At 39.5% G+C, this 23288-nt stretch overlaps 1 protein-coding gene across 5 annotated transcripts in view; it reads right to left on the reverse strand.

Moving 5' to 3' along the window:
* Positions 1-23288, reverse strand: part of IDE (insulin degrading enzyme) — a 113447-nt gene that overhangs the window by 14201 nt on the left and 75958 nt on the right. For 4 of the 5 annotated variants that reach the window (XM_032312279.1, XM_032312281.1, XM_032312282.1 and 1 more), the window contains 8 exons: positions 23063-23165; positions 20300-20422; positions 12952-13034; positions 9351-9495; positions 6727-6837; positions 5243-5363; positions 2476-2567; positions 944-1055 (listed from right to left, as the gene is read on the reverse strand). In XM_032312279.1, the coding sequence (XP_032168170.1) occupies positions 944-1055; positions 2476-2567; positions 5243-5363; positions 6727-6837; positions 9351-9495; positions 12952-13034; positions 20300-20422; positions 23063-23165 (890 nt within the window). Of the gene's footprint in view, positions 1-943; positions 1056-2475; positions 2568-5242; positions 5364-6726; positions 6838-8705; positions 8851-9350; positions 9496-12951; positions 13035-20299; positions 20423-23062; positions 23166-23288 lie in introns of all 5 variants that reach the window. The other variant, XM_032312280.1, reaches the window with a different exon arrangement.

A 23288-nucleotide genomic window follows, 5' to 3' on the forward strand; every position in this document is an offset into this window, starting at 1 on the left:
GGGCTCAGCATCTTCAACAAAGAAAGCTTCAGAAAACCTGTGCTGGGAGGTCGGAAGAGGAGGACTACTTCCAGCTGGGAGTTTGAGGAAAATTTTAGTGGAATGGGTGGCTTGTAAGATGGGGCCTGGAAGGAAGAATAGGGTACAGATGTCTATAAGGAAGAGAGAAGGAAAGGGAGCACTATCTCAGGCAGATAAAACAGTATATGTGTGTGGGGGGGTGCCTGGCTTGGAGCACAGACCACGCATGCATGGGGAATAGCCAACATCACATTTAGCTAAAAACAAAAACAAAAAGAACACATTAAAAAAAAAATCAATGCTTCTCATCCTTGGTCTAATTGTTACCTATTACAGAATTTTGAACAATAAGTGAAAATAATGCTTAATGAGTTTTTCTATGAAAAGAAACCATTGTTAATACAAAAGTAATCCAACACTGCAAACTCCAGTGTATTAATTATTACCTGTTCTTTTATACTAATTCCTTATGAAATATGCATGTAATGAATACATGCTGTTGTCTGCACCTGTGAGTTTCCTAAAACTATTTCTGCCAAAGACTCCTATGGGCCTCCAATTCAGTATTACGACTCTAGTTTCCATTTTTCATAAATAGATTTTATTTCATGCTTCACAGTCAACACTTCTTCAGCTTTGTACCTTTCTTACTTCCTAACTCTTCTACATTCAACTGCCAGTCAATTCCGATGTCATTCTCTTAAAATTACTGCCTACCTCCAATTTCACCTCTTTGGCCTTACTGTAGAGAATTTTCCGGCAGAATTAATTCTCTTTAACCATACTTCCATGAATAGTAGAGGGGCCAGTAGATCTTCACCATAAAACTTACGTTATCATCCAAGTGACTTCAACCCACCTGTAATCACCCACAACATTACGTCAAAGCAGTCCGGTACCAAAGTTAAGACATCCAACTTACCGTCGGGGAGCTGAACTTCTCTATACCGAACCAGCTGACTTGGAAGGAGAGGTTTTGTATGAGCATGTTCAATGAGGGTGTCTTCAACCATCTGCATAATTCCTAGTGCAGCCTGTGGGAAAAGAGCATAGCACATTACAAAACCACAGATGTCATCTGAGAATAAAAATGGCATACTGGGTGGTGGCCCATGCATTACGAAAACAACATAAACTAGTTATCATAAAAATATATTTAAACCTTAAATATATTTGACCCTACTCAAATGGGTAAAAACTGAATTTGTCAATCAGTAATACAGTCAGTGTGGCAGAGATGAAGAAAAACAGACCCAGACCAGCATCGACAATGACCTCAGTGCTGTGGGAAAAGGTACCGCCAAAGCTGGAGAGGTACTGGTGATGGAAAGTTGGTCCCAAGTGAATGACCCTGACCACAGACACAAAGCAAAGGAAGTGAGTGAGCATAAGGCTTTTTAAGAAATACAACTGGGGTGCCTAGGGGGCTCAGTCGATTAAGCGCCTGACTCTTGGTTTCAACATCAGGTCACGATCTCAGGGTTCTAAAATCGAACCCCGCCCTGCGTTGGGCTCGGTGTTCAGTGGGGATTCTGTTTGAGATTCTCTCCCTCTACCTATGCCCCACCCCCAATCGTGTATACTCTCTCTCTCTCTAAAAATAAATAAAATCTTTAATAAATAAATCTGACCTTAGTAAAAAATCCTGTCTCTGCCACTTATTAGTATCTGACCTCAGGCACACTGTTTTGGAGACAGTACAGCAGAGTAGTAGGAAATGTGTGGGGTCTTTTTTTTTTTTTTTTTTAAGATTTTATTTATTTATTTGTCAGAGACAGAGAGAGAAAGCAAGCAAGCACAAGCAGGGAGAGTGGCAGACAGAGGGACAAGCAGGCTCCCCACTGAACAAGGAGCCTGATACAGGACTCGATCCCAGGACCCTGGGATCACTACCTGAGCCAAAGGCAGACACTTAACTCACTGAGCCACTCAGGCATCCTGAAAAGTGTGGGGTCTTGAGAGAGGCTGCCAGAATTCCAGAATGGGAATTCCAAAAAGCCTTCCACGTGCTAAACCTTTGGCATGTACCATTTAATTTAATCTTTAAACTCTAATTTACAGATGAAAAAAACAGTACTGAGAGGTTAACACATTCTGGAAGAATAAGTACCTAGTATGTGGCAGAGTCAGGATTTGAATGCAGGCTGACTGCACACCATGAGCTCTTATGCACTACACAGTCCTGCTGTCCTACACAGAGTAAGGATTATTATTTCCATTTCCTCCTGTGACTGCACAAGGCGGCAAGAGTGGAGGAGGCAGCCATGAAAGTAGGTCCACAGTTGACCACCATCATTCTACCCCCTCATATGCTGTTCTATCTTCCTCCATAGAGCAGAGAAGTCAACACTAATGTGCTTATATTCATACTGTGGTGGTGAACAGTCTTAGGCCAGGGTAAAGAAAATCTCTTACACTGATCCCAACAAGTCTGCTAGAACCTCAACCACTCACTTGCTTTGTTATATTTCCATGGAGAAGGGCTTCAATGTGCAGCCGTGACAGGAGTTGAGGTATGAAGGCCTTAAGGCGAGGAAGGGTGACATCTGTAAAGGTGTAAAAAAATAGTGAGCTCTACCTATGAGGTTTCAAAAGAAATGACCCTGGGCTAACTGAAGACTTACAGAAGAGCTACAAAAACAGTACAGAGTTCCATATGCACTCTACCCAAGCTTTCCATGGCACAATGGTCAAAACTAAGAAACTAACCCTGCTCCAATACTAGTCACCAATGGAGTCTATATTTGAGTTTGGTTTTTCCCAATATTCTTTTTCTGTTCTGTGATATAATCCATGATTCCACCTTACATGTCCTTAGTGCTGTAGGTCTCTTCTAATCTAGGACAATTCCTGTCTTTCCTTGACTTTTATGATCCTTAGATTGTTGAAAGTACTGTTCAGTTACTTTATAGAATGTCCTTTGAGTCTGACTAGTGTTTTCCCATGATTAAACTGAGCTTAAACACTCAACTACTAGGAAGAGAACCACAGAGGTAATGCATCCTTACCGATGTATCACAACAGGGGAACAGGATGTTGGTGTGCTGTCATCCTGGTGATGTTAACACTGACCACTTGCTTACAGTGCTGTCTGCCAGATGTCTTTACTGTAAGTGCACTGTTTCATTTTTCAGTTAAAACAGAGTAACTCATGCATGCTCTACAAGCAATTAGGTTAAGCCTTGTGCCCATCAACGCTAACTTTTCCCATTGTGATTAATAAATATTTATTTGGGGGGAAATGTACTTTGAGACTATACAAGTAACACCCTGTTTCCCCTTATTCACTAATTTTAGCATCCCATTGGTGCACACTGCCTGTGTCAATTACTGCCATGGCATCATAACAGTGATTTTCCCCTCATTCCTTTTCCATGCATTGATTTATTTCTTCAATAAGAAAGAGTTGTCCCCTCTCCATTAGGACATCCTATTAGTAACTGCTGCAGTGGATGCTAAAATTCAGAGACAGGGGAAGGGAATTAGCCAGTGCTTACTATGGGTCATTTTATATGTGTTATCTTATAAAGCTCAAAGTATACACTACTACTCCTGTTTTAAAGGTGAGAGAACCCAAGGGAAGATAATTTAAGTTTCTTTCCAAAGGCATCAAGCTAGTAAGCCGTAGAGCTGGCATGTAACCCCTGGCTTTACTCATCTTGAAGTGCACGCTTGTTCTCCAGATGCTGGGAGCACTTCTCTGCAGATCACTATCACAATACCTACTTTCTCCACCTATACTGAAATGATCTGTTTACGTTCTGGCTTGGCCACTAGACTGGAAGTCCCTGAACCAAGAAACCCCAACTATAACTGATCGTTGTTTATCTCAAGCACCTGAAGTCTAGGGCCTGGTGCACAGCAGGCAGTCGGTAAGTGTTGTGGGAACGAACTGAACTCTGAGGTTCCTGCTACCCCAGCACCTACACGGCTGACTGACTGACAGTCATGAGGGAGCCAACCTCTCACATTGAAACGTCAACATTCCTGGATGACTGTATGAGTATATACATATGCCGCAACAGAAGGATTATTTTTTGAGCAGAGAGTGTCAACCAAAAAAGCGCTTTCTCTATAAAAAACACATTTTAGGTTTCATATTCCTATGATATATTTTAGAGCTTATTCGGCTTAAAATTAATATACCATCTGACCCAGAATCTAACAAAGGGAGGAAAAAACCCAACACTTTTGCTTTCTGATTATAATGAGCACAGGTTCAAGTTTCAAAATAGTTTTACAATCAATTATGTGGCTTTTTTTTTTTAAGGTAAAACTCTTGCTAGTAACTAGACATGACTCAAACATTTTGTGAAGGATATTAACTGCCCAAATTAAAAATGCATTAGTTCTAGTTAATGAATTTTATAATCTATATGCCTACCCAATGACTGAGGCAACCACTAAAATGACTGTCAATACTCTGCTCTTGATTTGTCACTGAAGACATCAAAAGCATTATACTTACATAATAAGTTTAAGTAAGGACTTGTCATACAAAGTCATTAAAAATTCAACAGTATTCTTTTACTGCTGAGCATGTGGGGGAAAAGATGAGTTGGTAAAGTAATGCTGAGAAGCGAGACAGATAAAACAATAAAGGGCACTATCAGTCTTCATTCTTCAGAATGGAATAATCCCGAAGTAATCTCATTCCATTCAGTACATGCATACTGAGGACATTCTTGGCACTGGATACCAAATAAAGAGGGTAAAGGAAGGCATAACCACTGCCCTCAAGGAATTTAGGACTTTCAAATGAAATCTCTGAAAACCAGATTTGAGATTTTAGAAAAAAAGCAACAAAGGACGACTCTAGGCTTTACACATTTTTCTGTGTTTAACTAACAGAGCTATAGATGTCTGAGCACAATTCCTACGTGACAAGACTTTCAACCTCAGCCCTTTTATCCTCTTCTGAAAACTTTAGTATTAATAAGGTTAAGTATTTTGGTCAAAACCTTTAGTCACCTGCAGAAATCTATGAACAGCAATAACTAACTGCTATGGGTCCAGATTGAAAAAGACAAATGTGGCAACACAGCCTGAATATGAAAGCCACTTCGAAGGGCAACACTGTTTTTATTAAAAAAAAAAAAAGTATATGCACAGCTCGCTTTAATAAAACTAGAAATTATTAGAAACATAAACACTAGGTATCAGGATAAATCAAAATATTTTAGAAAAAAATAAAGAGGCTTATAAGCAGAAAAAGTCTCACCATCCAGGGCTTCCTTTAATTCATCTTTAGTCCAGGCCACTTCAGTCATCAGCAGGCGGAGGTAGTACATGGCGTGCTGGTGAGGCTGCTCAGCTCGGAAATTGTTAAGGGATCGCATATACTAGTGAAGGAAGACACAGGTTCATTAATTTTATAAGTCCTTTTAAAATCATTTGAAAAGATCAACTATAATCTTTTTTTTTTTTTAAAGATTTTATTTATTTATCAGAGGGAGAGAGGGGGAGAGAGCGAGCACAGGCAGACAGAATGGCAGGCAGAGGCAGAGGGAGAAGCAGGCTCCCTGCTGAGCAAGAAGCCCGATGTGGGACTCGATCCCAGGATGCTGGGATCATGACCTGAGCCGAAGGCAGCTGCTTAACCAACTGAGCCACCCAGGCTTCCCAAATCAACTATAATCAAACTTTATTCTGCATAAATCCTGTGTTACTGGGATACAGGAATATTTGCTTCTTTCTCCTTTTTGAAGTGAGGGAATTTAGAATGGGGCTTACTCAAATATTCTCTGAACCTTTAATTTAAGGGCATGCTTTTTCTTTATCTGGGCTGCTGCTTTATCCACAGCATCTGACATGTATTCTAAGTGTCCTCCCTGTGGGACATCTTTCAACCCCCAGAAAGTCATCCCCAGTTTTCAGGGCCTGCATCTCTTGGTGTCCTTGGATTCTGTACCATAAGGACATTCCAAAAGTCTGTATAAGCAAGCAGCAAGTCCACCTACATATGCAAAATATTGCATCTTCATCCAAAAACTACATTTGAAAATGGTGATTTTTCTTTTCTTTCTTTCTTTCTTTTTTTTTTAATTAATTTATTTGACAGACAGAGATCACAAGTAGGCAGAGAGGCAGGCAGCAAGATGGGGGAAGCAGGCTCCCTGCCAAGCAGAGAGCCCAATGCGGGGCTCAATTCCAGGACCCTGGGATCATGACCTGAGCTGAAGGCAGATGGTTAACCCACGGAGCCACCCAGGCGCCCCAATGGTGATTTTTCTTTTGGTGTACAATTAAGGTCACAGTTTGGCTTTTAAAACTGTTATCTATCCCATATTTCCATTATCAGGCCAACTATGAGTTGAGTTTAACTGGAAGACACCTTGAGCCTAAATAGTCTGCACTCATGTGACAAGGTTCTCATGACAGGTAGACCTCAGTCTGAAGAATCATGCGTCCTTCTGAAGTGGAGGGGGGATGAAAGTTTCAAGGGGTCTCTCGCAGCTACTAGGTCTACCTCAGGCTTCTCTCTGAAGGTCAGTGCCACAACATCCCCAGCTCTTGAGGGTCAGGTGTCCCCGAGTCATCAGGGGTCACTTCTGGGTAGAGGAAAGGACTTAGCAAAGACAGAGTGAGAGGACTGCCATAGGGTTAGCAGTGCTTTCCCTCCTCTCCTCTTAAAAATGTTCGAAATAAGGCGAAATTACCACCTTATGAACAACAAGATTACAAAAGTGAGTTCAGAAAACTTACTGCCTCTTTGATAATTTCAAATCTTTTCTCATCAATCTCAAAAGTAGCCATTTTCTCAATAATCTTCTTTAGCAAAATCGGCTGCTTGTCATTGTAACCTTTCACCGAGAGCTACAAAAAAGAGTTCAGAGTATTAGAAGTCTAAAAATATCACCAAAAAACCTTCCAAATAAACACTTTAAGCTTGATTTTTAAACACTGAGAAAATCCAAAGCCAGGTATATTAAAATAAAAGTGAAAAAGAAATTCAACTAATTTATCTTCTCATAAATATAATTTAACTTAGGAAGAGAACATCTTTATTTACATCTTTATTTACTAATAACCCAAAAGCCTAATTTTGTTATTCTTAAACAAAGGCAATAATTGGAAAACTCACCTGATGCAAGATTACAGAAGAACATACCACATCATCAAAATTCAAGTTCTCATTAAATCAAAATTAACTGCAGAATGTGTTTTAAGTTTAATCTTCAAAAATAACTTCTAAGGAATGCCAGGCTTAACGTGGTTTTTAGAGACGTGGTAAGAAGGTAAAAATCACCAGTAGTTATCATCTAGTGAACTGTTAGGAATGTCTCAAAATTGTTTATATTTAAATATTTTTTAAAAATCTTCTTTGGTGAAATCAGACAGCCCCAATTTTGTGTGTGGGCATTTTGCCATTTTTGTCATTTAGTGTTGCCTAAAAAGGATCCGTATGTCTCACCACTTGCTTGTTTGATGAGCTCTCCTGATGTATCAAAAGCCAATGACAAAACAGATGTACTATGAAGACACACTGTCTGTACCATCAGGATTTTTGCCTTGGGACATTTTATTTTAATAGTCTTCAAAAGCTAACACTGGAAAAGCAGGGGCTACCTATTGTACTTCCACACGGTGGCACCCACAGCAACAGAGGACCTACTGCAACTGAAGAACTATGAAAACCTCTACCTTACACAGAATGAAAGGCAAGAATCTCAGGAGTGAAGGCTATTATTGACTATGGAGGCCACCTCATGTGGAACTAGATTTACAATGAGCAGAAAGCTCATATTATCATGAATTAAAAATGATCCATTTTAATGGTAATATGCTACTAAAACTCAAGAGCAAAAAATAAACAATAGATTATTACTTTTGTATTTGGAATTTATTTTGATCTCTGAGCTTCAAATTTCCCTAGACTCTGAAAATGGTTAGTTATGTACATACTTACACATTAAATGAAAGCTACCAGAAATTTTACTTGTGGGGGGGGAAGCACTGCAAAATAAAAATTTTAAAACCCTAAAACCTTTTGTATAAGAATCGATAAAGAGGAGTACAGAGTACACAGCACATGCTCTCATTTTAGCTGTTACTAAAACGTACAATATTTTTTCAATAACAGTGAAGATGAATGTGTGCCATGGAAGGAATGTTAATTTGGAAATGAGAAAGAAGCTGAAACACATCAGAAATAGTTTCAGGGAAAAAAATCAAGTTATATTTTGGGATGTTTTTAATAATGATTATTTTAAAACACACTTAAACGTAGTTAATGGTGCACACTACAAAATAAATTAAATGAAAACATCAAATGTATTTGAACACAGGAGCTTTCTATTGCTGTCAGCAAAAATAAAAGAAGCTTATATAGGAATAAATTCAAGCACCACAACAGTAACTATAGGTATCTTTCACTTATGGATGTTAATACACACAAGCACATGGGAAGAACAACATGCTTTCAGAATTAATATGTTAAACATTTCAAGCAGAGGAACATGCAAATAAATGTAGCACACATACATGTTCACAAATTGCACTAAACTCTACTGAATCATTCATTAGTGGAACTACTACTAATTTGAGTTCTTCAATCATTAAAAAGGTGCAAGGAAAAAACCATCAATCTTCTTGTTTAAAAATGCAGAAGTTAATAGTTTTCCCAAGCTCAACATAACGCTTAGACGGTGTGGCGCCTTTTCTTTGGTTTTCATTTTACTTACAAGTATTGCATTCATCCCTGATGCAATGCCATAGCTCAAACCTGAGAGGCGTGCTGCATATGTATACTCTTTTAAATCATCCTTCAATAACCTGATAAACAGGTATGTCATGTTGCAATGGAGAGGATCAGCATAAATGTAGCGACTAACAAAAAGAAAAACAAAAGAAATGCTTTGATACCTCAGGCAGTGGCATGGTAATGAAGAAACATGACCGAAGAGTATGGATATGCAGCCTCATGATCTGAATGTCTAGGGAAACAGAATCAGCCAACCTTATGTTTTACAATGGCAGGAAGACATTATTCTGTTGTGAAAGACCGAGTTTTCACATAGAGAATGGGTGAGATCTAAACCTCAATCAGGGTCCCATTTTGTTTGAGGAGAAAAATACGACGATCTGATGAAAGATGTTAAAAAAAACCAAAAACAAAAACAGAAATCAAGGAAAATTTGCATAATGTGAATGTAATCACTGAATACTTAGAATAAGAGCTAACTGAAAAATTAAATGATGAGAAAATGATTAGCCATAAATATTTTTTTAAAAAGAAATTAAACTCATACCCTCAATCAAAAACGCTTCCATCAAATCAATATAAAAAAATGTTGATGAGTGGAAGGCTCTAAGACGTGGGTACTTACATACATCCCATAGATGGTATTTTGGAGGTCATAGCTCAAGCCTGCTAGCTCTGCTGCATATGCATACTCGTTGAGTGAGTCTTTGAGAAGCTCAAGGTACAAATAGGCCATGTTACAGTGCAAGGGGTCCACATAAGCAAATGGGCTGGAAGAAAATGTTGACAGTAAAATAGCTGATTTATTACTTCCCAATGTGATGGGGCCTTTCGAGATGGATCAAGAAACTGAACATCGGTTAATATCATTTCCTGAAGATATGGTTTGAATTTTTGAGTCTGTTCTTCTCGGGAGCCAAAAAAATACAAGATGTCTGAAAAAGAAGCCTGAAGTATGCCATGTGTTCTGGCCGAGGAGGTGGTGCCGAGGAGGGAGAAGCGACTGTTTGCCCCAGAGGGTGTGGGGTCAGACTGACAAATTAGAAATGCAGGTAAGGAGTGGGGACAGGCCAAAAGGCATGCCTGTGTTGAGGATGAAAGGGCAAGGCATGCTGGGGTGCCTGGCTGACTCAGAAGTCACATGACTCCTGATCTTGGGGTCGTGAGCTCCAGTCCCACACTGGCTACTTAAAATGAAAAAATAAATTAAAAAAACAAAACAAAAACAAAGGAGGCATGGCCAACAGAGCTCATCTGGCATTTAATGTCCTCCTCCCTTTAAGCAAGCCATACTTTGGGTGGACATGAGTATGAGACTGAGAAGTTTGTGTGCTGTGATTTTTGAACTTAAACAGGAAAAACGGATACCTGTGAAATGTTAGCTCATATCTGAGTTCCCCCACAAACCAATAAAGCTACAGCACTGTGAGTAAAATAATTGATAATTCCCACCATATAACTGCAGACAGAGCTAGGAAAAAATATTAAAATTTAAAAAAAAAAAAAACTTAAATGAAGAGCAACCAACATGAGGAAACAATCAGAGAGTGCAAAAGCTAAACAGGACCACAGTGATCCCCTAACTTGAATCATTTCCCAAATAAGAAACACAGCTTTCTGCATGCCGCCTTGGCTGGTAGTGGCAAAATTAGGATTCAAATGCAAGTCAAGTGACAAAGTCATTTGATTATATGACACTGCTTACCTTTATGACAAATAAAAGTCATTCTCTCAACAAATGTGTAGCACATGCTTACTACTGTAATACATGGAAGCAGGTATGACTCAGAAGAGCCTACTGCTAGACCTTTCTCTAGGTACTGGGAATAAAATCAGGCAAAGCCACTGACCTGACAGTTTAATAGTCTAGTTGGAGGAGAGAATAAATCTTAATATATGAAGTGGGGATAGTGCTATGAAAAAAATTAAGCAGGGTAAGAGGAATAGGATTGAAGGGCGGTGGTAGTAAGGTGGGATGATTGCTAATTTACATAAGATAATCAATGCCGGGGCGCCCGGGTGGCTCAGTGGGTTAAAGCTTCTGCCTTCGGCTCGGGTCATGGTCTCAGGGTCCTGGGATCGAGCCCCCCATCGGGCTCTCTGCTCAGGAGGGAGCCTGCTTTCTCCCTCTCTCTCTGCCTGCCTCTCTGCCTACTTGTGATCTCTGTCTGTCAAATAAATAAATAAAATCTTTAAAAAAAAAAAAAAAAAAAGATAATCAATGCCTCTCTCATAAGGTGACACCTGGGCCTAGACCTGAAGGAAGCTAAGGAACAGGCTCTGGGTATATCTGGTTGGGTGGGTCTGGTTGAGGAAACAGCCAGTGCAAAGGACCGGAGCCCAAGGTGCCTGCTTGGCTTGTTTGGCAGCAAATTAAAGTTTCACTCTATCTGTAGCACAGTAAATATAGCCAATATACTGATGGAAAAGGCAACAATTTTGTCAAACCAGATAATGAAGCAAAAATAGAAGAAGCTTAGCCACTAAGAACTAAAATCAAAGAGAAAATTCTGTAACTACATAAACATTCTCCATCTGGAAAATCTAAATGGATGCTCTGTCACTGTTTTTAAAGTACTGTATTATATACATGACAATTACAGTACTGTATATAGTACAATTAAAGTACTGTATTATATACACGACACACTTCCTTCTTTAGGCAAACAACAGCTCAGAAACTCAGAGCACAATTCACAAAAGCAAAATTATCAAATAAAAGAGAATCCAGGAAGGACTCAGACCCACAGGCATCTATGTGCCAATCTCAGGTGGAAGTGAAAAGCCAGAAAAAGCCAAGTCTGGGAGCTCAGAGCCATATGGCTCAAGCTTAGAACGCAATTGCAAAAAGTGTCCTAAAATGATGCATGCACAGCAGCTGTGCTGGTGAGCTCTAAGAGAACATGATTCAATTGCAATGTTCAAACTCTGGTTCACTTGTTAATTAAAAAATTGTAGTATTTTGTATTCAGGTGCTGTATGCTCAGAGTTTTAAAAACTGTATCTAAGAATGGATAATATAACCCAGTTTCTGAAAATACTAAAAGGTGTACACACACAGAAAATGTCTTGAAGAATACATAAGAAACCTAACAGTGTGAACTCCAGGAAGAGCAGAACACGGAGAGAGGAAATTTCGGGAAGCAAAACAATCAAATGGTCTCTCAAAAGGTAAAAAAATTCATAATCATATAAGTCAAATGGGAAAGTGGTGACAAGCTGCTTGGAATGCTACAAATATCACTCTGAATATCAAAAAATAAAACCAGTTTTGTAATACTCTCTATCAACACCAAGCCATAGCCAGACAGCTCAAGTTTAGTGTGAGAAGTTTCTCAGGAAGTTCCAGACTAAGTCCATGAATCTTCTGCTATAAAATACAATGTTTACATCCACCTGCAAGCTCAGCTGTACATGTTGGTGAAATACTAATTTTCTATTTAGAGTTTCTTTTTCCCTATTCCAAAACATTTAAAAATGCATTTAGTTTTAATTTCAAGTCAAGTAGATCAAATAAAAATTAATGAACATTATTATGTGATGACAGATTTCATAAACACACACCACTGAATTTTAAATAAAAAATTAAGTATAAACTCACAAAGTAAAATTTGAACTGGATAGTACACTATACTATACAAATAAATAAAAGGAGACAGAGATGAGCTGCAGATTTATATTGTGAAATCATTCCAACAGTAGTATTCATAAATGTTACTAAACATGTTCTTCCTTTTTAATTAAGTCATTTTTAAGTGGCCATGCCAAGAACAGAGAAAACAGTATCTAAGGGCTTCAGACATGTAAAGGCTGGAAAGGACTCCAAACGGTTTAGTAACTACCACCTCCTCCTCTGGGCAAGTTTCAGAAATACAAAACTGAAGCTACAACAGAAAACACCCTCAATTATTTAACCATTCCTGAATGACATTTCTGGGTGAGTCTACAACCTCCCCAGGATCCAAAGTTTTGAAGGCTAGGAAGGTCCTCAAGGTGGCTAACATAAATCATGTCAGTTAAAGGGTATGCTCACCAGTGCAAAGGAAGACTTGACAACCTTGACTTTTACAATATCCCTTACCAGCAGCAGCCCTCCCTGGTCCAGGCTATGTAACTCTAGTTCCTTCCATTTCTACACATGGGTCCTCCCGGAAGCAAAGAAAACTTTTAGGAATGAGATTGTTGATTTTTATAAGAAACTGTGTAGCTAGATTCATTTAACATACCTGAAAAATTCAAAGTTGAGACAAGCCTTTGGCAAGAAAAACTTATCGTCTTGTTTGAACCAGAGTTTGCTCATAGCTGTATCCTGTGATGGAGAAACAATTTGGTTAATAAAAAAATATGGGCATATTCGGCAAAAAGCTCAAACTACTCTTCAAGAGTAGGATAGAGGCAATGTTGAGTTTCATGGCCTTGAAGCATACTCAGAGGGTCACCAGGTGGGAAGGTGTAGAGAGAAAACTGCCGATTCTAGCAGCAGAGAGAAATCACCCTTCCGTCCCTCCTTGGTGAGGGAAAGAGGGACATAGCAGAGGAAGAGACAGACTGGAGAAGCCAATACCAACTATCCTATTCTTGCCTTTCTGAACACTGGGAGTCCCTAGCAGGAGTCCCTAGCAGGGTGCAGCTGCCAGCCTCCAAGGTAGGCCACAGCAACTCCTGCCTAAGGGCATTTACCTTCCTGTAAAGTCATCTCTCCCACAATGAACCAGGATTGGTCTATGCGAGCACAGACTAGGACAGAAGCGATGGCATGGTACCTCTGAGATTAGGCTCTAAAAGACGTCGTGGCCTCCATCTTGTTCACCCACTTTTCTCTCCTGAATCACTCACTTTGGAGGAAGCCAGCTTCCAGGTCAAGCAACTCTACTGAGAGGCCTATGTGGTGAAGAACTAAAGGCCTGCCAACAACCACACAACTGAATTTAGAAGAAAATCCTTCAGCCTTTATTGAGCTTTAAGAGGCTGAAGGCCCAGCCAACAGTTTGACTATAACCTAATAAGACACCCTGGGCCAAAATTACTCAACTAAGTCACTTCCAGATTCCTGACACTCAAAAACCACATGGAGATAAATGTTTTAAGTTCCTAACTTTTGGAGGAATTTGTTATGTAGTAATACATAACACAACCAAAGATGAACAAATGCCACTACTTTAATTCTCCACTTCACCCATACTGTATTAAAAACTCTTGAAACTCTTACAAGAGTTAGAAATGTTCTCTTTAGTTTAGTTTGAGAAGACCTATTTAAAACAAACAACAAATAATAGGAGAGGTAAACAAGATTTCTCCTTGAATAACCTAACCTATGACTCATTAAAAGGTCATTTTTTTTTCTCTTCAAGCTCTTAATTTAAATTCTAGTTAGTTAACGTATAGTGCAATATTAGTTTCAGGAAAATTCAGAGATTCATCACTTACATACAACACCCAGTCAGTGCTCATCATAACAAGTGCCCTCCTTAATACCCACCTCCCTCTGTTAATCCTGTTTGTTCTCTAAGAGTCTCTTATGGTTTGTTTCCCTCTCTCCTTTTTTCTTTTTTTCTTCTACCTCCCCCCATATGTTCATCTATTTTGCTTCTTAAATTCCACATGTGACTGATATCATATGGTATCTGTCTAACTTCTTTCTCTTAGCATAATACACTCCGGTTCCATCCACACCATTACAAATGACAAGATTTCATTCTTTTTGATGGCCAAGTAATGTTTCATTGTATATATATGCCACATCTTTATCCATTCACCAATCAATGGGCATTTGGGCTCTCTTCATAGTTTGGCTAGTGCTGAAATGCTACTATAAGTATCATGGTGCATGTATCCTTTTGAACCTATATTTTTGTAACCTTTGGGTAAATACCTAGTAGAGCAATTGCTGGATGGCAGTGAATGATTCTTTACATGTACTGTTGGATTCAATTTGCTAGTATCTTGAGAATTTTTGCATCCGTGTTCATCAGGGATAATGGCATATAATTCTCCTTTTTAATGGCATATAATTCTTCTCTTTGTCTGGTTTTGGGATCAAGGGCTAGCTTTGTAGAAGGAGTTTGGGAGTTTTCCTTCCATTCTATTTTTTGGAACAGTTTGAGAATAGGTATGAACTCTTCTTTAAATATCTGGTAGAATTCCCCTAGAAAGCCATCTGGCCCTGGACTTTTGTTTGTTGGGAGATTTTTGATTACTGATATAATTTCTTTGCCAATTATGGGTCTGTTCAGATTTTCTATTTCTTCCTGTTTCAGTTTTGGTAATTTGTATATTTCTGAGAATTTATCCATTCCATCCAGATTGTCCAGTTTGTTGGCATATAACTTTTCATAATATTCTGATTATCTGGTTTCTGTGGTGCCAGTTATCATCTCTTTCTTCATCGTTTAAATTTATTTGGGTCCTTTCTCTTTTCTTTTTCATAAGTCTGACTATGGGTTTATCAACTTTATTGATTCTTTCAGAGAACAAGCTCTTAGTTTTGTTGATCCATTCTGGGTTTTTTTTTGTTTGTTTCTATATCATTTATTTCTGCTCTAATCTTTACTATTTCCCTTCTTCTATTGGCTTCAGGCTTTATCTGCTGCTCCTTTTCTAGCTCCTTTAGGTGTAAGGTTAGCTTGTGCATTTGAGACTCTTCCTGCTTCTTCTTCTTCTTCTTCTTCTTTTTTTAGACTTTTCCTGCTTATTGAGGAAGGTCTGTATTGCAATATGTTTTCCTCTTAGGACTGCCGTTGCTGCAACCTAAAAATCTTGGACTATGGTATTTTTTTTCTTTTTGATTATTTTTATTGATATATAATGTATTATTTACCATAGGGGTACAAGTCTGTGAATTATCAGGCTTACACATTTCACAGCACTTACCATAGCACATACCCTCCCCAATGTCCATAACCCAACTACCCTCTCCATACCCTCATTCCCCCCAGCAGCCCTTAGTTTGTTTTGAGAGATTAAGAGTCTCTTATGGTTTGTCTCCCTCCCGATCCCATCTTGTTTCATTTTTTTCCTTCAGACTAGGGTATTTTCATTTTCAGTTGCTTCCATGTACTTTTTTATTTCTTCTTTAATTTTCTGGTTAACCCATTCATTCTTTTAGCAGGATGTTCTTTAACCTCCATGTATTTGTGGTCTTTCCAAATGTTTTCATGGTTGACTTCAAGTTTAAAGCATTGTGCTCTGAAAATATGCATGGAATGACCTTGATCATTTTATACTTCTTAAGGGCCAATTTGTGTGTGATCCAGTATACAATCTATTCTAAAGAATGTTCCACATACACTAGAAAACAATGTGTATTCTATGTTTGAGGATGAAATGTTCTGAATATATGTTAAGTCTGTCAGGTCCAATGTGTCATTCAAAACCATTATTTCCTTGATTTTCTGCTTAGATGATCTGTCCATTGCTCTATAAGTGGGATGTTAAAGTCCCCTACTATCGTTGTTTCATTATCAATGACTTTGTATTTGTTATTAATTGATTTATATATTTGGATGCCCCTAAACTAGGGGTATAAGTATATACAACTGTTAAATCTTTTTTTTTTAAAGATTTTATTTATTTATTTGACAGAGAGAGATCACAAGTAGACAGAGAGGTAGGCAGAGAGAGAGAGAGAGGAAAGCAGGCTCCCTGCTGAGCAGAAAGTCCAATGCGGGCCTCGATCCCAGGACCCTGAGATCATGACCCGAGCCGAAAGCAGCGGCTTAACCCACTGAGCCACCCAGGCGCCCACAACTGTTAAATCTTATTGATGGATAGATTCATTAAGATATAATGCCCTTCATCTCTTCTTAAGTCTTTGTTTTAAAATCTAGTTTGTCTGACATAAGCATGGATATTCTGGCTTTCTTCTGACATACATTAACCTGAGAAGTGGTTCTCCATCCACTCACTTTCAATCTGCTGTTGTCTTTAGGTATCTGAGTCTCTTGTGGGGCGCCTGGGTGGCTCAGTTCATGATCTCAGGGTCCTGGGATCAAGCCCCACATTGGGCTCACTGCTCAGTGGAAAGTCTGCTTCTCCCTCTCCCACTTCCCCTGCTTGTGTTCCCTCTCTCGCTGTCTATCAAATAAATAATTAAAATTTTTAAAAAATAGTAATAATAAATAAAATGAGTCTCTTGTAGGCAGCATTTGGATGCATCTTGTCTTTTTTTTTTTTTAATCCATTCTGATACCCTATGTCTTGTGATTGGAGCATTTAGTCTGTTTACATTCAGAGTAATCATTAAAAGCTATGAATTTAATACCATTGTATTACCTGTAAGGTCATTGTTCCTGTAGATTTTCTGTTCCTTTCTAGTCTTTGTTACTTTTGGTCTCTCTTTCCTTCTCAAAGGGTCCCTTTAATATTCCTTGCAGTGCTGGAACTCCTTTAGTTTTTGTGTGTCTGGGAAACTCTTTACCTCTCCTTCTGTTCTGAATGACAGCCTTGCTGGATTAAGTATTCTTAGCTGCATATTTTTCCCATTCAGTACATTGAATATATCCTGCCGTTCTCTTCTGGTCTGCCAAGTTTCTGTGGACAGATCGGTTGCAAATCTGATTTGTCGGTTAAGGACTTTTTTTCCGTTGCTCCTTTTAGAATTCTTTCCTTGTCTGTGTATTTTGTGAATTTGACTATGATTTATATAGGTGATGCCTGGCCTTTGTTGAATTTAATGGGAGTTCTCTGGGCTTCCTGGATTTCAATATCTGTATCCTTCCCTGGATTAGGAAAGTTTTTAGTTAATTTGTTCAAGTAAACTTTCTGCCCCCTCTTCTCTTGCATCATCTCTGGGGCTCTTATGATAGGAATGTTATTACATTTTAAGAAGCTTCTGAGTTCCCTAAGTCTACCTTCATGATCCAATACCTTTCCCTCTTCTTTCAGCTTCATTATTTTCCATAATTCTATCTTCTATATCACTGATTCATTCCTCTGCTTCATTCATTCTTATTGTTATGGCATCCATTCGGGTTTGCATCTCAGTTATACCATTTTAATTTCGGTCTGACTAGATTCTAGTTCTTTTATCTCTACAGTAAGGAATTCTTTAGTGTCTTCTATGCTTTTTTCAAGCCCAAGTAGTATTCCTATAACTGCTGTTTTAAATTCTAGTGCAGAGGTGCCTGGGTGGCTCAGTTGGTTGGGCTTCTGCCTTCGACTCAGGTCATAATCCTGGAGTCCCAGGATCGAGCCCTACATCCAGCTCCCTGCTCAGCAGGGAGTTTGCTCTCCCTCCACCCCAACCCCCTGCTCACGTGCTCTCTCTCCTTCTCAAATAAAGAAAATTTAAAAATAAATAAATTAAAGTAAATAAATTCTAGTTCGAATATCTCATTTATATCTGTATTGGTTAAATCCCTCGCTGCTACTTCTATTTCCTGCTCTTTCTTTTGGGGTGAATTCCATCTTGTCATTTTGTCCAGAAAAACAAAAACAAAAACACAACAACAACAAACTAGATCCTAGGTGTGTTTTGGTCTGCCTATCAAAAGAAGCTAGATCCTACTGCCCCTAGTACTGAGGCTCTGTAGCACTTTATGATCTGTAGACTTGGTACATGCAAGGGGTTTGTGCTGGTCTTCTGGGGGAAGGGCCTGCTGCACTGATTCTCAGGCCTATTTGCCCTTGTAGAAATGTGCCTGCATGGTGGGGGGGGGTGGTATAAATGGCTCTGATCTCTGCTTGATTGTGTGGTTTAGCTCACTGAGGTCAGTCAGTGTTGATGGGGTGGGGGATGGGAAGAACAGGGGATATGGCTCCACTCTGCTCTCATCTCTGCAGCGTATAGCTCGTGCCCACCACTCTTCAGGAAGCCCTCACAGAAGAGCAAACAATCACCCCTCTTGTGCCCTAGCTTCTGTCAAATCCCTGCTTTCACCCTCTCTGTGTCCAAGCTGTTTTATCTCAGGGCGCAGCTAGGCTTCTAAACTCCAAATTTTAGGGACTCCCGCAGCACCACTTCGTACTGATCCTCTGGGGAAGGATGTCTCCTCACTTTTGCTGTTTGCAGCCAGTCCCAGGAAGGCAGTTGCAGGACTGAGAAGCAGTTCAGAGTTTATAGCAAAGCCGAGCCAAAAGCCTGGTGTCTCCCTGCCCTCAGCTGGTGTCCCTGCTCCAGTGCCTGGGAACAGCGCAGCACATTGGTGCCACCCTTTCTTCTGGCCATGGAGAGGCCTTGCTGTCACTTTGAAATGTACTCCAAAGAAGGGACCAGGGGATCCTCAGATTACGTTGGGATCTGAGGACCCAGGGGATCCTCAGACTACGTTGTAGTATCTGCCCTCTTTCCCCCCCAGGAGCACCACTAAGGCAGGCATGATCCTGGTGGCAGGAGACTTCTAAAACTTCAGATTTTGTGGTCTGATGCTTATAATACCCTGCAGTAGTCTTCCTAAGTAGGGGTCCCTCTCCTCCGCAGCTTCCACAGTTCTTAACTCCCCCAAATCCACTCTCCATAGCCTCTACCTTCCACTGTTCTTGCAGTCCTCAAATTGATTTCTTGGGTGATCAGAATGATTTGATATTTATCTAGATGTGTTCAAGGGGACAAGGCAAGCTTAGATTCCCCTACTCCTCTGCCATCTGAATTCCTCCCTTTTTTAAGGAAAAATGATTGTCTAGTTAATAATCTAGTTGCTTGTGATAAATTTCAAGTTTCTAAACACTAATTCTTATCTCATTGAGTTGATCTGAATGTTAGGTGCTTTCAAGAAAAGAAAAAGATGTATGTCTTTGGTGGTGAGCTTAGAAAGAGAATTTAGGAAAGAAGATGTGCAGTAATAATTTGATCCATTTTTCTACAAAATCTACTCAAGGTATGAAATAATGAAAAGAGAAAATTCTGAAAAAGAAAAACAAGCCCCATTTCTCAATCACTGCTCTCACTGACTTACTAATTTCCTAAGTTCATTGTTCTTATCAACTTCCTAAAGCCACTCTAAAAAATTGAGAGTTAATTTTAAGGGCCGGAAATCCAACAGCTTCCCTTAGATATGCTCTCTTCCAGGGTTTAGAAATTCTCTTTATCTCTAACTTTCATGATGCAGCACATATCAACTTCCTGACTCGGTCCTCAGTGAATATGGAAAGTAGACCAATAACTTTCAGTAGATTTGTGGTTGTACAAGGTGCCTGGGTGGCTCAGTCATTAAGCATCTGACTTTGGCTCAGGTCATGATTCCAGCATCCTGAGATGGAGCCCCATACAGGTCTCCCTGCTCAGCGGGAAGACTGCTTCTCTCTCTCCAACTACCCCATGCTTGTGTTCCCTCTCTCGCTATCTGTCATAAATAAATAAAATCTTGAAACAAAAATTGTGATTGTAGTCCAGACTTAACTTTTTTTCTGCAAAGAAAACAATACCCTAGATTCTAAATTGTTTAGTAGTTTGTTTGCTTTAACACCTCTAGCCTCTTAATATTCCTTGCAATTATTCTTTCTACAACTTTCGGTAGCTCTTAGGATGTGAGCCCCCAAAACCAACATAGTACCAAATGCAAGAAATCATCTCTCCGGTCTCTTCCAGGTAATAGGTATATCGCCTAAATTTAAAAATCACCCATTCCAACATGTTACCTTAATAAGAGATGGGTATGGTGTCGCTTCTTTTTCTAATGATAAAATCTCAAAATTCGTAGGAATAAATTCATTCTTCGTTGGAAGTTTAAATTTCCCATTCAAGTCAGCATTTTGCCATTTCTGGATGAATAATGAAAAAACACACAAAAGCAATTAAAGTTGGATTCAAAAGTTTAAAACAGTCCTTTTGCTTAATATCTAGTATGTCACACTTAATATCAAGTATTAAGGGGTTAAATGTCACACAGCTTTTCTTTTCTACTCCCAAGATCCACTGATGGCTTTTCATGAAACTTGAGCTGTTCTCTCTATTAATCAAGATTTTGTACTTAGTAATCTTTCTTCTTTACATATTTCCAAAATGACTGGCTGAGGTTAGGGGGCAATCTGTGGCTACAGAAAGATGAGAGACTACTTAGTCCATATGAAGATCACATTGGCTCTAGCTCTTTAAAGAAGGAAGAATAATTGTATAGGGATATATTCCTGCAAATGGTAGACAACAGGTCATTTACAGAAGAATAAAACTTCCAGCTGCACTAGGTTATTTTTATGTGTAGCCTGAAAACTACTAAGTTTCAGTACTGCTCCTTAGGGCCTGGTCCACAACTGTTCTTAGATGACCATGTGAACTTCCAAGTGAACCAGTAATTCAAGCACAAGGTCAAGAACAAGGCGGAGTCTTAAGCCTGGATTGTGCAACAGGGTGGATACAACCTGTAGGTTGGATATGCTCAACGGGCTAGTTCTGAAAGCTCAATGGGATAGATCACAGGTTAGTGACTGTTGGACTCTTATTATAAGATTTCATTATTTAAAAAAAAAAAAAAAAAGGCCACCAAGTGCCAATAATCCTGGGTTCAGTAATTTGTTCTCCAGATGAACTAGCACAGCCTTGTAGTTTCTGCAGTTCTATTTTGGTCCCTGAATTTATGTTTTTTGGCACTAGGATGGTGGGGATGTTGGCCATATTGTTTATGAGCAGCAGCTTAAATCTCCCAAATGGCTGAATCAGTGGGGGCTGGGAAACACGTAGTAAATCGTTTCACTGCTAAACTCCCAGACAAATTTGGGTTGTTTTGTTTTTAAAATTAAGTAAGCTCTACACCCAACATGGGGCTTGAACTCACGACCCTGCGATAAAAAAATCTTGGGCTCTACCAACTGAGCCAGCCAGGCATCCCCCAGGTAAATTTGTTTTAAAAAAATTCCCATTCAGGCAGCGCCTGGGTGGCTCAGTCAGTTAAGCATCCAACTCTTGGTTTAGACTCAGGTCATGATCTCAGGGTCATGAGATCGAGTCATGTTCTTTCCCTCCCCTCCCCTTGCCCTTCACTCCACTTGCACACTCTCAAATAAATAAATAAATAAACAAAATCCTTTTTAAAAAATTTGAGGTACGTTTGTTATCAGAGTTTGGTGACTAGAGGTTCTCTTCTGTTTTATGGATTAATTCATGGGAGATCAGCATTCCTCATTGTTTAGCTAAATGAGTATTTTTCCACACAAAGAGGCTCCAGTGATCTCATCCTATGTTGTGAACATGTCAGAGAAGTACCAGTAATGATTTTCTTTTTTTTTTTTTTTAAAGATTTTATTTATCTTATTTGACAGATAGAGATCACAAGTAGGCAGAGAGGCAGGCAGAGAGAGAGGGAGGAGGAAGCAGGCTCCCCGCTGAGCAGAGAGCCGGATGCAGGGCTCAATCCCAGTACCCTGGGATCATGACCTGAGCAGAAGGCAGAGGCTTTAACCCACTGAGCCACCCAGGTGCCCCCAGCAATGACTTTCTTAAACTATTTTTTTTTTTTCTGTATTACACAGGTACACTTAAGAAATGTCCGTTACTGGGCACCTGGGTGGCTCAGTGGGTTGAGCCTCTGCCCTCAGCTCCGGTCATGATCCCAGGGTCTTGGGATGTAGCCCCACATCAGGCTCCCTGCTTAGCAGGGAGCCTGCTTCCCTCTCCCCCTCTGCCTGCCTCTCTGCCTATTTGTAATATCTCTCTCTGCCAAATAAATAAATAAAATCATTTAAAAAAGAAAAAGAAATGTCCATTACTCAAGTTTAACTAGAATCTAGTCAGAGCAAGGCTTTCTGGTGTCTTCCCATGAATAAAGGACACAATCTCAAAGATACAATGACAATGAAAACCAGAAAAGGAAAAAACACTAGACAAGTAGAAAAGACTCAAAAACAAAATCTGGACTACTGACGAATGGGGTAACATACTATCTAAACACGCCTGTTTGAAGCAAATTTTAACTCCCTTACATAGAAAAAAGAGCAACAAGATAACAATATAGCATCTCCTAAATACATATAGCATACAATATAGCATCTCCTAAAGTGAAGACAGTGTGAATCCAGAGTCCGTTCCCACCTGTATACACAGAATGACCATAAGGCCTCTGGAGCCCTTGTTATCTGTCTTTCATGCTCTCTACTTCATCTCTTCTTGCCTGTTTTCCTCCTCTGTGTACTTTGGACTTCAGTGATCTCTTGAGTGCATGAAGCTGGGAGTCTGCTTTCAGCCCTGCTGATCTAACAGACACAAGAGAAGGTGGCCATAGTGCCATTTCTTAATGCAAAAATCTCAGCTCTAGTTCTCCATCTCCTTGTTCATTTTGCTCAGGACAGTACAGAGAGCCATGGGCCATCACTCTCCATACTCTGGGCTGTGAATTGGCTGATGTGGAAAGCTCATGCTCTTGTGTGTCCCTCACACATCAAGTTTATTCACAGATGAGCGAACCCTACCTTAATGACTTCATCTGGTATAGCTTCTTGCTTGTACTGGGTTCCGTACCACTCTTCTGTGCGGTCAGTTTTTCCTTCAAAGGACTTGGAAACTATTGCAACCCTAAAGGTAAGTGGAAACAAACAAACAAACACTATAAACCCATGTTATATATATGCATTTATAAAACCTGAATCATGAAAACGTACATAATATCCAAGAGCATGCTAAGATCCAGTAAATCCA

This window comes from Mustela erminea, chromosome 14 (genome assembly GCF_009829155.1).
Source record: "Mustela erminea isolate mMusErm1 chromosome 14, mMusErm1.Pri, whole genome shotgun sequence".
Taxonomy (NCBI): domain Eukaryota; kingdom Metazoa; phylum Chordata; class Mammalia; order Carnivora; family Mustelidae; genus Mustela; species Mustela erminea.